The sequence below is a fragment of the Myotis davidii genome, unplaced genomic scaffold (genome assembly GCF_000327345.1).
Source record: "Myotis davidii unplaced genomic scaffold, ASM32734v1 scaffold1115, whole genome shotgun sequence".
Classification (NCBI taxonomy): Eukaryota; Metazoa; Chordata; class Mammalia; order Chiroptera; family Vespertilionidae; genus Myotis; species Myotis davidii.
The window spans coordinates 383,416-401,083 of record NW_006287910.1 but is presented as its reverse complement, the minus strand read 5'-3'; the positions used below and the strand labels follow the sequence as shown (position 1 = coordinate 401,083).

General features: G+C 35.9%; 1 protein-coding gene across 3 annotated transcripts in view; it reads right to left on the bottom strand.

The window, feature by feature from the left end:
• The window catches only part of MKL2 (MKL/myocardin-like 2), a 205,780-nt gene that overhangs the window by 116,741 nt on the left and 71,371 nt on the right, over positions 1-17,668 (bottom strand). For 2 of the 3 annotated variants that reach the window (XR_435455.2, XM_006759669.2), the window contains exons 3-4: positions 12,736-12,952; positions 4,739-4,801 (exon numbers count right to left, since the gene is read on the bottom strand). Coding sequence is in view for 2 of the 3 variants with exons in the window: in XM_006759669.2 (XP_006759732.1) it covers positions 4,739-4,801; positions 12,736-12,889 (217 nt within the window). In the remaining variant the exon portion in view is untranslated. The remainder of the gene's footprint in view (positions 1-4,738; positions 4,802-12,735; positions 12,953-17,668) is intronic. The other variant, XM_006759670.2, reaches the window with a different exon arrangement.

Sequence of the window (17,668 nt, the reverse complement as noted above, 5' to 3'; positions counted from 1 at the left end):
ATGAACAAAATGAACTAACAAACAAAATAGAAACAGATTCATAGATACAGAGAACAGACTGACAGCTGTTAGAGGGGAGGGTTTGGAGGCTGGGTAAAAAAAGGTAAAGGGATTAAGCAAAACAAAAAAACCCTCATAGACACAGACAACAGTATGATGATTACCAGAAGGGAAGAAGGGTGGGGAGTGGCAAAGGCAGAAGAGGGTAAAGGGAGGATTAATGGTGATAGAAGGAGGCTTAATTTGGGGTGGTGAACACACAATATAATATATACAGTTGATGTATTATAGAACTATACACCTGAAACCTACATAATTTTATTAAGCAATGTCACCCCAACAAATTCAATAAAAATGGGGGAAATGAAATAATTAAAAGCAGATTCATACTAGGGGAGAGAATATTTTAAGGATTCTTTTATAAAGCTGTCTTTTAAAGCAATAAATATGCTCCTGAAGATCTGTTTAAAAAAAAAAGAAGAAGAAAAAGAAAATTTTGATCCACAGCTGGTTGAATCCACTATGTGAAACTTGGGGACACAGAGAGCCAACTACATATTTATTCAAAAGAAAAATCCACATATTGTGGGCCAGCACAGTTCAAACCTGTGCTCTTCAAGGGCCAATTGTATTGTCCAAAACCACTGAACTCCAAAATTCAAAGTTTAGAACTAAATTCGTGAATTTTTTTTTAAAAAATTGATGAGAGAGAGAGAGAGAGAGAGAGAGAGAGAGAAACAATTTGTTGTCCCACCTATATATGCATTCATTGGTTGATTCTTGTATGTGTCCTGACTGGGGATGCAACCGTGGTCTGTGGGGATGACACTCTAACCAACTGAGCTACCTGGCCAGGGCTTAGATTTCTTTAAATTTCAATTTGTTTAATCCTAACTCGATCTGATTGGTGTAAGTTTATATTCCTTTATCTAGAAAATTCTACAAATTTATAATATTTGGGTGTCCAAATAAAATCTTCAACTTTTTGAAGGTGTAAGCATTTTGTTTTTGTTGAGTGTTCAGAAGGCATTCAGCAATCAATCACGCAGCTACTCCTATGCACAAATAAACAAGCACGCAATTATGTAACCAGAGATTTCACTAATTTATCAGCTAGTTGCTATTTAACCAAATACCGTTTATTTGAAAAACGAAGAGACTAGCTAACAGAAATAGCCAGAGAAAGAAAAATCTGTGTTAGAAAAATATACTATTAGAAAAGTAATACTTTCTCATCATATATATGTTTACATCAATCAAGAGCCACACAATTTTTAGCACATTCAGTAACTAAATTACTAAGCAACTTATTATTTCACATTTGTTTCCATTTTATTTTACTAAAAGACCTCTGAAATATCCTAGGTTTCTGAAAAGTTATTTGATTATATATATATATATAATAAAATGAGTTTTATTTTTACTACTGATTTTGAGCTTAGTTGAGATCATATATCAATTTACTTGCCTGAGTCTGATTTTTAAATCTGTTCAAAAGATACTATAATCCTACAATGAGATATCAAATCATAAGACATTTTTCACTGTGAAAGGACTCTTTCAATAGCTAAAACTTTGCACATTCATCCACAGGACTAACTCATTGAAAGGGAATGTGCAAAGAAGGAAATAAACCATACAAAATTCCCCGATAAACCCAACCCTTCAAATGAGGAATGGTATTCAACCTCTGGAACTTCATACATGCTACTCACAGACTTCAGACTCAGATAACCATGAGGCTGCAGCATTTAAGGCCAACTATAAACCAAATAAGTCCTAATTACCCATTTCCTTAAGTTGTCTAGGCTCCAGATCTCTTGGGTTCTGACCTTCTCATTTATTTTTAGGAGTATATTCTTTTTTTAAAAAAAAAAAAAGAAATACATAATAATACACAGTAAAATATTTTAGACTTTTCAGATTAGTTGAAAACAACTTATAGATGTGCCCTCAATCCAAGAACTTTAAAGCCTCATCTAAACAACTGCCGTCACACCAAGATTTCAGACTGTCCTACCACACTAGAACTGTTTCTGTTTTCACATATTCCAAAGGTCATTGTGAGACAAGTAATCATATGCATATTTGCATGTATGCTTGTTTTGTAAAAAATCGTATCTGAATTTAGTCTATTTCCTTGTTAAATAATTGTGTTAATAATGAAAAATTTAATTTAGTAATATGGTTATGATATAGATTTCCTGGAATCAAAACGAGAAGAATTTAAAAGACAACTCACAGCAAGAAATTTCTTTCAACATGACAAATTAACTGTTTTATCACTTCAAAATACCAAAAGTCTTCAGTCTAGTACTTATCATATACATCAAATGTCTTGGAAGAGTCTCAGCAACCATATCTACTATACTAATCCTTCAGAACAAGTACATAAGGAGAAAAATCTGTAAATCAGTTCTCGATGACAGAGCGTTTGTTTAGGAGTTTACCAAATGGAATGACCTTGCTGGAATTCCTTCAAGCAGCCTGTGAAAATGTCAGAACGGAGTCTGTTTTGGAGGTCATAGTCCCTAGAGAGCTCTGAGTTTTGGCCTGTTTGTCTTTTCACATGCTTTAATATTTGAAAATCATTCCTTGTAGACACTGACTGATGCCCAGGGAATGCTAGGATTGTGGGAACTGGCAGTACCAACAAGAGAGACAAACTTCATGGGAAATCAGTGCCTACTACATTTGCCTTCTCAGCTCTCATCAGGTAAGTTGCTCTTCAAATGTTATGAAGGCACACAGTGAGGCATTAAGAAATTGCATGTCATTCTGACATTTTTTTTTTCAAACAGTAGAATTTATTTTATTTTTTATATCTTATTGATTTTTCACAGAGAGGAAGGGAGAGAGATAGAGAGCTAGAAACATCGATGAGAGAGAAACATCAATTAGCTGCCTCTTGCACACCCCCTACTGGGGATGTGCCTGCAACCAAGGTACATGCCCTTGACCAGAACCGAACCTGGGACCCTTCAGTCCACAGGCTGACGCTCTATCCACTGAGCCAAACCAGTTTGGGCCATTCTGACGTCTTTAAAAAAATATATAACTTGTGGAAAATGGCGGCAAAATTACAAGTGTTGTTGAAAGAAACACAAAGTTGTAGACCATGGCGGAAACCTGAAAAACTACATTCACTTAGTATGAATTAAAATGTTGCATTTTCAAAACACACATACTAATAAAAAAGTTATAGTGTGCTAAATATATGCCCACACTGTCCTAAATACTTGACTTATATGCACACATTTAATCCTCATGGCAACCCTAAGAAGCAATTATTAGCATGATCCCTGTTTTGCAGATGAAGAATCAAGGCAAAGAAAAGAAATTGAACTTGTCTAAATTCACATAAGTAGTGATGTTTTAGCCAGGATCCAGACTCACACAGGGTGGCTCCAGAGTTGGTGCTCTCCATCACTGTGCCTCTTCATGGTACATTTCCATCAAGCATGTAATGCTGACTAACTGGAACATGGACTAGTGATGTGCTATTTACTATAATGCTTTATTTCATTTAACCCCCAATAACCTATGTGGTACATCTAACATGATTCTGATTTCTAGATGAGAGACAGGATGTGTGTGGCCTGGCACCACATACTTAGAGCAATGGAACAGGCTGTAGGCTTGACTCTGCAGCCCTCCTTAAAACTAGGTTTTCCTTGCTCTCAGTTATTGGTAAAAATCATCTTTAAATTAATTTTCTGTATATAGTTAAGGGAATTATTTTCAAAGATCTATGTGTCCAACAATTTAATGAGAATAGTCTAAATTTTAAATTGCCAATATTATACTAGAGGCTTGAAATCTAGAATCATTTTAAGGTAACTGAAACATGATCATTCAATAAATTTTTTCTACTCTTGAATTTTTTTAATACTTTGGGAGAACTGAATATTCTGATATGTAAACTTTTCTTTTATATAGGACCTGATGTGGTTTGATTAAGTAGTCCAATTGATAAACTTCTTAATTGCTCTGTTGGAATCTAGGCTTCTGTCAAAGACAGTCTCCTATTTTGTGGCCATAAATACCAGATTTGCAGAGTGCTGACTAATTCTAACATTTGTTAGTTCTTAAACTTAGCCTACAAAAAGCAATTGCTTTTCTTATTATATCTTTATTAAACAAGAGGCCATATGTCAAAAATTTAAGTTGGTAAAACAGACACCCAACTATTAACATTTTCTTAATGAAAGTAATAACATAAATGACCAAAAATTACATGAATAATTTGGGCTTAAAAAAAAAAGCTAAAATACTGTCTTTAAACTGATAATCTAATGCTATTATAAAAATGTTAACACATACTTGCCAACCCTTGAAAACAATGAATAGGAAGATATGGCATATTCTAAATTACATACATTATTATTTAGGATAACACAATTTTAGTCAATTTCTCTTTTCTTTTCAATATGGGGGAATGTCTGACTAATTGAGTGAGCTGGCATGTATGTTTAATAATATATCTGTGAGGAATGTATTAAATAGCGACATTACTAATTCCTACCTATGGAAAATTCCATCGGTTAACTGAGATGGAAGTTACCTTCTATTCTTTCTGTTTCTGCTGCCCAATGGATAGCACAAGGCAAGTGATAATGCGATATAAGAACACATGATGCAATGAGGGAGGGCAGCCAGAGAAAGACACATGGGCTGAAAGCTACCACACGGGTATTACAATAAGCATACCATAACACAGAGAGCGTCTGAGACTTACCCATGCTCACAGACTGAGTCAGCAGAGGAGACTGGAGTCCTGACTCCCAAAAGACTATACTTCCTGTTAATAATAGTGAGGGCAGCAGGTGAGGGGAGCCAACAATATGGATTATTTAAAGGAGTTAGAAAAACATTGACTATGGTATTTACTAATTAGTCGGGGTGATTATTAACTACAAACCCAAGAGAAAATTCCAATACATTTGTTATTCCAACATATTTGTCTTGTTGCTTTCTGTCACAATAATATTTTATTACTGATGTCTTAAAATAAAATAACAAAGGAAGAAAAATCATCATGGATCACTTTTCCCCAGTACATGCCCTGTATCTATCCTTTCTCTTCCTTTTTAGCTAGAAAGAGGTGATTTGGGTTGGGTTAGATGGCTGCCATAAGTTAAAAAAAAAGCACTAACTTAATTTTAACAAAGTCTCTTGGCTCAACACAAGGTCTGATTCAATTATTCAACTATAAATTAATTATTCAATTCAAAGTAGCCCTAAAAGGTCTAAGGAGCTAGGGGATTATAGTTGAGTAATATTTATTAACTAATCATTTATATTTTATATGTTACCTTTTAAAATTGCTTCCTGAGAAACAGGAAACTGGTAGCTCTAGAAAAGCTTTGTATAAATTTCAGGCAAACATTTTTATAAATTTAAGATAATTTTGTCTCATGTTGGATTAAACAGCTAATTATTATGTTCTAAATCTTACTTTTAATATAAATGCTAATTGCTGACTTTCTAAGGATATTTCTGCAAGAGGACACAATTTGAAGACTGAATAAGTCACTCAAAATGAGGCCTCAGGGTGTTACATAGCTGGGGCCTATGGGCTTGCTGATGCACTTTTGAAGCTGTAAGCTTCATCTACCCTCTCAGCGATAACCAAAACATACCTATGTTAGTTCTGAAAATGCCAGCTACAAATGGCAGGCTGTAAATTAGTGCCCACCCTCCTCTCTCTCTCTTATCACACACATATACTGCTTGGATGTATTCAGCAATGCATTGAAGCAAACTAAATCCTCAAGTAAGAGCAAAACTACCTACATAAGAAACCCAGAGTAGGCGAGAGAAGGTGGACAGGGTTACAGGTACTAATTTACACTGTGAAATAAAACATGCTATTTAATAGCAGGCTTTATAAAGCCCATTTTGAAAGGCAGCACCTCACCTTTAAGCTACTTATATAGCTTTTTTCCTTCAGAAAGGTTCAATAGATTGCCACTAACAAAAACAGTATGAGAGCTGCCACAATTAATCGAGAACTTCATTTGCAATTGTCAAGAGGTTCATAGTTGGCTTTTAAACTTTATACTTGTGGTTAGTATAAGTCCTTACGCCTAATTTTCAAAAAAATATTCAAAACTAACTACAGAAAATATTTAAATGTATTTATCTTCTAAGTGTAAATATTCTTAAGTAACTCCCGAAAACAGAAAAAGAAATCATCTAAATCTATCAGAATATTTATTAATATCTTTGAGAACCACTTTAAATATTCAAGATCCTAAATATGTTAACAGTAAAGCAAACAACAATTATATAGAAAATTATTCATTTCTATTACCTCCAGTTGTAGAAAGGGAAAGCAAGAATCCATAGTTCCCTTTCTTGGCTTTTTAGCTTTTTATTTCTCTCCCATTTATGACACTACTAGAGGCCTGGTGCACAAGTTCATGCACAGATGGGGTCCCCTGGCCTGGCCAGCGGTCAGGGTTGATGGGGGGAGGGGTTGCGGCCTGCTGGGGGAGGGACTGCAGGAGGTTGGCCCCAGCAGCAAGCTAAGACAAGGCTGATTCCACAAGGAATTGGGCTCTTTCTTCCCTCCTGTCTGGGTCCAGGGTGCGGGTGAACCAGATTCAGGGCTGTCAGGGCCCCAGCAGCCAGGTCTGGGTCAGTGCACGTCATAGCTACTGCTAGTTGTCCAGTCATTCCAGTCATTGGGTGGTAACGGTCACTTAGGCTTTTATATATACAGATGAGAATTTTATGCCTGGCTGTCTGCTCCAGAGAAAAATAGGTATATCCTCTCCTTCCCTTACCAATCTCCAGTAGGCCATACCAGCTCCTGTACATTCTAAGGAACAGGCTTGTGCTCAAGACAAATGCTCACCACCTGCGGACTGCCTGTAAGCCTAACAGGTTAATGAGGAGTGGGGAATTGTTCTCAAAGTAAAACCAAAAGAAAAGACCCACTGTAAACATGTGTCATTTATTTTCTATGGTACAAGGCCGGCAGGTTTTTTGGCTGGGTGAGGCAAAGTTCATCTGACTGTTTGCAAATGTATTAATGCCATATTGGAATCACCATGTATTTCCTTGTGCAACACACTTTTGAATAAATTATTTTCTTTCTACTAAGAACAAGAGATGGTTTAAAATTATTCAGTGTGATACATTTAATGGATGAAAATCTTAAGAAAAAAAATTTCAATATGGGACTAAAGTTAAAAAATCTAACAACTGTAGTAACTAGTAATAACAAAGTTTGAAGAATAACAAACAGTCTCTCCTCTTTACTGAGGCCTAAAACATGCTATTTCATAATAATACAGTTTTTAAAAGCCGGTTAATTTAAGGAGAGGAAGGTGGCAGATGCTTATTTTCCATGTACTTGATACTACTGACAGCTGGCCTGTGGTATATCTGTGGCCATGTTAACATTATTGAACCTCATCTTCAGAGACATACCGAAAAGTACTGAAATATCAAAACAGTTTTATAAAAGGGGAATCTATATCCTCTTACTTTATGATACTGCTGTCCATGACTTAAAAACTTAATTCATCAACCAGCATAGATTAGTCTTGCAAATGGCCTCATGAATGAAAAGCTGCTTCTTCATGGTCTCATCTAGGTGTGAATTCCTGCAAAGGAGCCGTAGCTTTTTCAGGTATATTGTCTTCATCAACTTTGCCTTTCCCTTCTTTTATAAAGCTCCACTCAATCTGGGCTTTTCCTACCCTATCTAATAAAAGGGCGATATGCAAATTAACCATCATTCTGTCACAAAGATGGCGGCGCCCAGTCCTCTCAGCCCTGCTGGAGTCCCCCAGTCCCAGGGGGGGCGAGAGTGGGCACTGTGAGCGTTCCGCGCCCAGCCGTGGATGGGCCTCTGGCCAGGCTGGGGCGCGGATGGGCCTCTAGGCTGCAGAGAGCCTCTGGACAGTGGACACGGAGTGGCCAGGCCCTGCAGAGAGCTACTGGCACACGGATTCATGTGTGGGGCTACTAGTTTAAACAATGAAAGAACTAACTGTCCCCCTGACTGATTTCCCTCATCTAAAGGAATGTTAACACATTGCGGACCAGTAATTTTATTGCTAGCTTTATCCAGTGTCCAGATAAGTTTCTATTGAGTGAAGACAAAAAACGTTTTACATAAATGTTAAAGGCACACTTTCAAATTAAAAACCCATTGCATTTTGAAGTTATTTATTACATGTTCTTGCAAGCTAATATTTTTTAAAGTATGATTGGTCACAAATCTTAGAACAGAAAACATGAGAATTCTCATGATCCGTCCGCAATGTGTTATTACTGAAACATGAAAATGAGTCTAATGTGTATAAAATGTCAAAACAAAGTTCAATATCCATGTGTATGCACTGTCTTAGTAAAGGTGCATTATTTATGCATTTCTGTATATCCACTTTCTTTTATGAAGGACTCACTTGTGGTAAGAGTTAACTGCCTAAATGGTTGCCTTACTTTTGAAGTGCCACTAAGTATAATTATTTTGGCCACGTTCAAGGGTAAAGGAAACCCTAGCTTATCTTTACTAAACATCTTTCATGTTTAGTCCAGTAGTGGGAATATTCTGCCACTCCACTACCACTGCCAACATAAATATTAATAAAAAATAAGGGGAGATCCTGGAATCACTACTTAAATGTCAAGTTCAAGTAAAGTTTATTTATAAAATTTTTGGTGACATAATCCTTTTACACACTAAGCCCAAATTGAAATGTCGTCATTTTTCCCCAACAGAAAAGAAAATAATTCTAACAAGTGAAATTCAAATACTTAGGAATAACAATAAAATACAACCATCAAGAAAATATCTAAATCTGATTATTTCAAAATATTTTAACCATATTTTGTATTAATTAATTTTTAGGCTAATACCTACATTTTGAATATGATATCATTTAAACAAGGCATTAAGAAGACCTAAAAAGTGAAGAATAAACTTGAAAAATTCATTAAGGTAAAAAAGTTATAGTTCTCCCATCTATATATATTTATGTGGTTCTACAGTACTTACCTAACTGCAATAAAAACTTAGATTTCTGATAGCTGTACAAGGATTCCATTTATGCTTTGTAATATATACACAAATTAGGCTAATGTACCATTAGTGTATGCCTAAATATAAGGTAAGGATTTTAACTTCCTGAAGTCAGTTGTTAGAAAAAAGAAGATTCTCTCATATTTGAGTCCTTACACAGTATCTCATATTCTAAGATGCTCTTTCATTTACTTAATATTAAACAAAAAAGTATTTGAGAAAAATGCTTTAGCTATGGAAAACAATATGGAGGTTCCTAAAAAATTATCAAGAGAGTAGAACGTTTACTCGTAAAGGTATATGTACCCCTATGTTCATTGCAGTATTATTCATTGTAGCATATTTCAACACATGGAAACAACTGAAGTGTCCTAGAGATGACTGAATAAAGAAGATGTGGTACATACATACAATGTGATAATACTCAGCCATAAGAAAAGATGAAACATTGCCATTTGTAACAACATGGATTGATCTTAAGACTATCATACAAAGCAAAATAAGTGTGACAAAAAAAAAGTCAAGACCCACATGATTTCACTCATATGTGAGATATAAAACTGAAAGTAACAAATGAACAAACAAAAACTCAGAGACACAGACAGCAGTATGGTGCTTACCAGAGAGAAAGCGGACTGGGGAGAGGTAGTTAAGGGGGTCAAATATATGGTGACGCAAGGAGATCTGACTTTGGATGGTAAACACACAATGCAATATACAGATGATGTGTCACAGAATAGTACATGTGAAACCTATACATTTTTATTAACCAACTAGAGGTCTGGTGCATGAAATTTGTGCACTTGTTGGGGGGTGGGGGGAGGTGTCCTTCAGCCAGGCCTGGGCCCCCAGCAGTTGGTGAGTATCTGACTGCTGCAGAGGCAGGAGAGGCTCCCACCACTGCCACTGTGCTCGCCAGCCATGAGCCTGGCTTCTGGATGAGTGGCACTCCCGCTGTGGGAGCGCACTGACCACCAGGGGGCAGCTCCTGCATTGAGCGTCTGCCTCCTGGTGGTCAGTGCACGTCATAGTGACTGATCATTCCGCCATTCAGATGATTTGCATATTAGCCTTGTGTTATATAGATGTCACCCCAACAAATTCAATTCAAAAAATGTTTTAAATCAATTTCATTAGAAGCTGGTTTTAGGACAGAAATACCTTAATAGAATAAAAATAAAAGTGGGGAAAAAATCAACACCTTAATAATTCCTAGGTTATAATCTTAAAATTAAAGTGTTGGATGTTGTTACAAAGACTTTCAAAACTGCTTTAAAAAAAGTAATCAAATAGCATTCTCTCAGAAAAAAACACAAGCTAACAGTTGCTACTTGAGGGGAAGCAACTGGATGGTTAAGGGACAAGACTGGGAGGGTGACCTATTTTTCACTGTTTACCAATTTGTACCCTTTACTTTTTAAACTCTGTGAATGTATTACTACTAAAAACAAAAGGGAGGGGATTAAATTCAGAAACAGAAACTATAGCCCCATAAAATGTTGTAAATCACAGATTAAAACTTGAGTAATTATGTTATCGAGATCATGAATACATAACTATAAGACACATACAAGAAAATAAAACAAAAAACTGCAGCCCCACTGTTTTGTAAATGGTACCTATGGTCTACACATAAAATCTTCAATGTCAGATTATGCATGCATTCAACAACTGCTGTAGCTTAAACAAAAGCAACAGAAATGAAGATGCACCCTGGATTTTCATGCTAATTGGATGATGCAAAGAGGATAAAAACACCACAGATTCATGGATAGAGTTTGAGCAAGTTGGTTTTATAAAATATAAGCATGGATTAAAGCAATTCTTCTATATTATTGTACTGCTTCATAAAATGTGACTTGAATTATATATATGTAACTAAATTAAAAAATTAAAACTTTTACCATTTCATCAACCTCCCTAAAAGTTTACAAGGGGAGACCACCTTGTATTTGAGTTTACCTTATATTCAGGCATACATATTCAAGAGAACATTCTTATAAGATAATGGGGTGAGCTGAATCAAGTAAATCTCCAGGGTATAAACTTATTTCACACACTTCACTTCTCTCCTCTGCTACATACGACCATCTTTTTGAGCAATTGTATATTAGGGCAATTTTATAACCAATCCACCCTCTGTTTTTGCAGATAATAGTTTGAACATTATTATGTGGATCCAAGTGCACTGTGTAAGTCTGATCCCATTTAGTTCCGTTTCAGACAATGTGGTTATTCTCTCTCGGACACTGAGGTAAAGCTAGGCCTGTAATTGATGGAAGGTTCTAAAGCCGTCATCCATCCATCATCCACCGCTTCATGAAGGCTTTAAGAGCACCTCAGCCAAAATATTGCTGTATACCAATTAAACTGCACAAGGGTTGTGCCTAACAAGTATCAGATACAAGTATCAGATATCGTATTGAAGGGAGAACAAGTTATACTCCAAAGACATATACTAGTAGTAGCGTATATCTCTTATCCATTTCCCTGAATAAGATAAGGCCAATAATGAAAAGAATTGGGAAATACTCAGAACCCAGAAAAATAAATAACGAGGAAGTGTTCTACAGGGAACCAGTTTTATTTCTTCTGGCTTTTAAAATTAAATTAAAAAATATATTTAGGAATATAACATGCATCAGAACTGAGGAAGCAAAGTAAATCCAGCTGAAATTCTTAACCCCGCACTTTTATTATGCATACTTAGTGTGTTTACAAATTTTAATAATTTATATTTGCTAGTTTTATGTTTTAAGTATTAAGAATATGTTATATCACCTCTATTAATTTACGTTAAAAACTGGCAGTACAATGGGGCCTTGACTTACGAGTGTCCCGACTAACGAGTTTTTCAAGATACGAGCCGTCTCTCAACTGATTTTTTGCTTTGAGTTGCGAGCTAAAATTCGGGTTACGAGCCAGCTTCAGATACCCCACTGCTAGTTGGCGCAGCGAACGTCACAGTGAATGCCACAACATCAGCCCAGCATCACGTGTCTCACCCGTTCACTTTTTGATTTGACATTCAAGTAATCTGAGTTACGAGCTCCGTCAGGGAACAAATTAAACTCGTAAGTCAAGGTCCCACTATATTGTGTTTTTGGAAACTCTGAGATGTCTCTGTAATCAATGAAAATTTCGTGAACAGATAACCAATTAACAGAAAATATTCATTTTGTATCCAATGATGAGCCAGCCAAAGACTGAAAATATGGCCATATCTAACACTTATTAAAATAAAAATACTCAAATAAAACATTCTTGTTTTCTTAGTGATCATTAAGATAGCGCAAATTCTGCCAATTTTGAAATTAAGGTGCAACACATTGGAGATGGGGAAATTGGGAGGAGAACCTATTTAATTCCACAAATCTATCTTCCCTGGAGAAAGCCACTTTCCAATACCATTCTAGCATGAAATCTTCTGCTGGTGCTAAAATGGTTGCATTTAAAGTTCATTTCCAAAGAGAATGCTGCTACTAAAGATAATGGGGAAATAATGGAAGAACTAGATGGAAAGTGAAATTCTGCCTGTTACTCAAAACAAAGAAGTACCCCTATGAGGTTCTCTCCTGTGTGACAAACTGCCAATGTAACGCAACAGCAACAAAATTACTACCAAAGAGAAATAATCTGGGCTCACAAAGTCTAAATCAAATCAAAGTCCCGAATGCACATGCTGAAGAACTCACCATTCTTCCGTTCGTTCAGAGGGGGTAAGTACTGACTGGACTGCAAGGAGAGTTCCTGGAATTCGTGGGCAACAGCTTCACTTTGAGGACTTGGAGCAAGATGGGCTAAAGGTCCCAATTCATCCTCAGGGTCTAGTGCCCCTGTGTGATCCATTGTGTTCCAGCCACTGGCAACGGGGAGTCCGAGACACCTCTTAAATGTGGTCTGTTGAAGAGACTGTCAAAATAAAGAATGTGTAGTAAGTATATGGTACATTTATTTTTCTTCAATTTGCACAAAAGTATTAAAATGGGATCCCTTAGTACTAGTTCAGTTTCCCTGCTATGCAGCAGTTGCCCTCTCTGGACCTCAGGTTCTTGTATAACACACAGGAACAATATATTTCCCATCTAACAACTAGGTAAATAAAAGCTGCAAGTATTCTGTATATTTTGGACCGTTTAAAGAAAAGTTACAGTTACTGGTGTCATTACTTGAAGATTTTAATGCAACCTAAAATGAGACAAAGTCAACTAAAGCTGATGAAAATAAAAAAGCGTCTGGCTTGAAAATCTATTTTAACTGCTACAAATTAACCTGATTGACAGAGAAATCAATAACTGAAGCACCAAAGACAAGATAAAAACCCTAAATATGTGACACTGGCTTGGGAACTGAGCGGTGGGCAGCAAAAACAAACTGTTACTGAAAGCTAGAAGGATGGCGGTCCATATCATTCAGGGGCAAAACATTTGATAAAACTGTTGCCTGCTTAGTAGCATTTCATACCACAGTTTGTTTATTCATTCATCTATAGGTGGACACTGAATTATTTACAGTTTTTACCTATTAGAAAATAAAGATGCTATGAACATTCCTATACAAGTATTTTATTTTATTTTTTTTTTGAGAGAGAGAGAGAGAGAGAGAGAGTGGAAGGAAAGGATAAAGACAGAGAGAAACACTGATGTGAGGGACACCTCAACTGGTTGCCTCCTGCACACGCCCTGGTGAGGGCCGGGAATCGAGTTGCAACAGGGGTATGTGCCCTTGACCGAAACTGAACCCGGAAGGAACCCTTCAGTCCAAGGACCGATGCACTATCCACTGAGCCAAAACTGCTAGAGCTCTTGTACAAGCATTTATATGGATACATGCTTTCACTTCTCTTGGGCAAATACCTAGGAATGAAAGAGCTAAATCATATGGCAGCTGCGTGTTCAGATTTTAAAGAAACTGACAACCTGTTTTTTAAAGTGGTTATGCCATTTTACATTCTTACCAGCAGTGAATGAGAGTTCTACTTTCTAACCAACACTTGATTATGATCAATCTTTTATTTTAGTTATTTTATTTTCATATTTAAAATTAGATGGTTTATTTTCTTATCATTTTGAAAGTTCTTTATATATCCTGAACAATAGTCCTTTATCAGCTATGTAATTTGCAAATATTTTCTCCAAGTCAATGACTTATTTTACTATACTCTTAATAGTGTTTTGTAAAGAACAGATGCTTTGAATTTGATGAAGTCCAATTTTATCAATTTTTTCCTTTATAAAACATGTCTTTAGTGTTGAAGCTAGGAAATCTTTGATTAACCCAAGGTCACAAAGATTAGCTCGTGTTTTCCTTTAGATATTTTATAGTTTTTGTGTTACATTTAAGTCTATGATCCACTTTGGGTTAATTTTTATATATGTTGTGATATCTGAATCAAAGTTTTCTGGTTTTCTTTTTTGGCATAAGGACGTCTGATTGTCTCAGCACGATTTGTTGAAAAGGTAATCTTTTCTTCACTAAATTGCCTTGGCACCTTTGTTGCAAGTCAACTGACCATGTATATGTGGATCGATTTCTTGACTCTATATTTAGTTTCCAGAAAGGAGAGAACCACAAAAGAGGAACCCCTAAATTCTGTGTATAAACTCTGCCTAAGCCTCTGGTTGACCCCTAAATTATGCACATACAGGGCAGGCTCCCAATAGCCCAACTAAGGCAAAAAGAATATAACCGAGATTTCATAGAAAAGACGGTGTTTGCAAAAGTGAATTCAGTAAAGTTAACTGTGTGTTAAAATATAGCAATACTCCTAAGAGGGAACCTTACAGAATCCAGAGTTTCTTATAACTACACATCCAGAATTCCACATCCAACAAAAATACCCTTTTTAAGTGAAGGCAAAATTGTCACCAGCAAACACATGCTACAAGTAATGCTAAAAGAATTTCTTCAGGCTGAAGGGCAGTGTTACCATATAGAAACTTGAATATTAGGAATGAAAACATCAGAAACAGTAAACACGTAGATAAATACAAAAGATTATTTTTTTCCTCTTCATTTCTTTAATATTATGATTCAAATAAAATTATAGCACTGTTATGGGGTTTATAATGATATATATGTAGTATAGATTTGTTTTTGTTCCCCTATTTTTTTCTAACTCCTGGTTTGATTACTCGAATGTTCTTATATTTCAAAAGACTGTGTAAATTCATAGAATAGCAATATTTTAACTGAAAGGTATCTTAGAACCAAGGTCTAGTATAAGTGATTCTTAACCTTACTCACAATATCATAATCATTTGAGGGGGAAAAAAAATCCCTGATGGATTAGGGCAAGGAGGAGGATCTATAGAAATTTTGATACAATTGGTCTTGATAGAGTGATTCTAATGTGTAGCCAGGTTGAGATTCGTTAATGTAGTAGAACCCCCTCCCCCCATTTTATAGAGAATAAGTCATCTGCCCAATTAGTGGGAAGAGAAGTCAGTAGCAAACTACTAAACTATGTGTGAAAAATAACAGAATATTAGTAGTTATGAAGTGCTATAGGAACCTAAGAATTAAATGCCTAATTTTATTTGGGTAAACTAGGAAAGTCTTGAAGGATAAATAGAAGTTGGTAGGATGGAAATTTTCCTCATAGTGGTATGAACAGTTATCACCTAACAGCAACGGTTTGATGGGATCAGTGTAGAAAGGGCATGGCTTGTGGGTGGAGGGAGCAGAAGGTAAGCTGGTGTGGTAAGTTAAAGCACAATTGTGAAGTAATATGGACTCTATATAATCAGGTTGGTATTTTAGAAATGTAATTCTGGCAGAGGTAGGTAACTAGTAAAATCTCTTGCTAAAATGCTGAAGGACTAAGATGGTAGAAACGCAGAATAGGGAATAAATTCCAATTAACATTTAAGAGACAAAAGTTTAAGGCTTGATGACTGGCTAATTTGAAAAGGAAAATAAAGAACTGAGAGTAGTGGAGGCTTTTAGAAACGTGCAGTTGGAAAGCTGGAATGAGTAGTAGGGAAGATGAAAGTAAATTGAGAATCTACAGGCCCCTTGGAGGGAGCTCTAAAAAAATGTGGCTAGAGAAATAGGATTTAATTTTGGGCAAGATACTTACCCTCTCAGGGACTCAGTTTCCTAATTTAAAAAATGAAAATGACAAGTGAAAATAAGAAAAGGGTAGAATATTTACTACATTTCTACTAAGCTTGGCACTAAGCCTCATCTTTGCTTGCCTTAATTTTTCCCTAATGACCTCTCTGTGGGTAGGTATTATTCTCATTTTACAGATGAGAAAACTAAGGCTTGGAAACATTAAACAAATTTGAGAGATTAACATCAACTTTAGAGCCCATATTCTTTCACAATAACACAATATTTATGTGCCAAAAACGCCAATAAGTTGGAGCAAATAATTGGGAGAGACAGAAATATTTGGGAAAGAGGGGAGTCATGAGAAAGAGGAAGATAAAGCTGTGAAAAGATCCATTTATACAATTTTTTAACATCCACATTGAAGGCCCAGAGCATTAGGCACTGGAACGGGCACTGGGTTTCCACTGACAACTCAGTCATATCCCTGTATCTCCTGGATGTCAAGACCATGTCAATTAGGCAATTATATCGTAACATTAGTGCTTAACAGGAGTTAGTAAAACATGCTTGCTTCGTGATAGATGAAGGAAACCCTTTCCTTGTTCCATTTTAGAAAATTCTCACAGTATAGCTATCTGGAATTAAACTCTGAAGCAGAAAAAAAAATGAAATCTACAGTCATAGATGTACTGAATATAAAAGAACGTTTTTGACACCAGGTAAAAGTGTTTCAAATAAACAACTCCTAAGCAGGGGTTTTCTTTGTAGCAGCTGGATTTTTATATATCGCCATGAAATACAGAGCAAAAATGTTATAAGAATAGCAAATTCTGAGAATACACTATATAGAAAAAGTTACATAACTGTTCTATGCTTGAAGTGGCAGTTATAGTTCTAAAAATGCCAGTGAGATGATTTATTTTTTAACTTGTTTACTGTAGATTTGTTTCAAATTAACATAACATGGAACAAATTCCATACTTAACATCTTCAAAAATGATGCATTCTTAAGTACTACAACTAATACTTAAGTAAACACTATTTCTGAAATATTGTGATCCATCCATAAATAAAAATTTGAATTAGCAAAATTTAAAACACATGTGGCTTTCCAATTGCCATATAAAAAGATATAAAGAACTAGAAAATTTTATTAGTTCTCCAAGTAAAATGACCAAAAACCCAAGTCTTTTAATAGCTTGAACAATTGCATTTTCCAAATTTATTAAAAATGAATGATTCTCAGAGAGTAAGAACTGGTTGGAGAATTAATTTTAAGCTAAGATGATTTCCATATTTAGCAACTACTGGGTCAAAAAGGAACTCTAATTTTGTTGAACCACAAATTAGCATTTGATTTAAACGCTAAGAATATTTGTAAACATATTAAATGTTTTTAATATATATATTAAAAATTATATATATATACTAGAGGCCCGGTGCACAAAAGTTTGTGTACTCGGGGGGGCAGAGGGGGTCCCTCAGCCCGGCCTGTGCCTTCTCATAGTCTGGGACCCCTCATGGGATGACCACCTGCTGGCTTAGGTCTGCTCTCCGGGGGACTGGCAA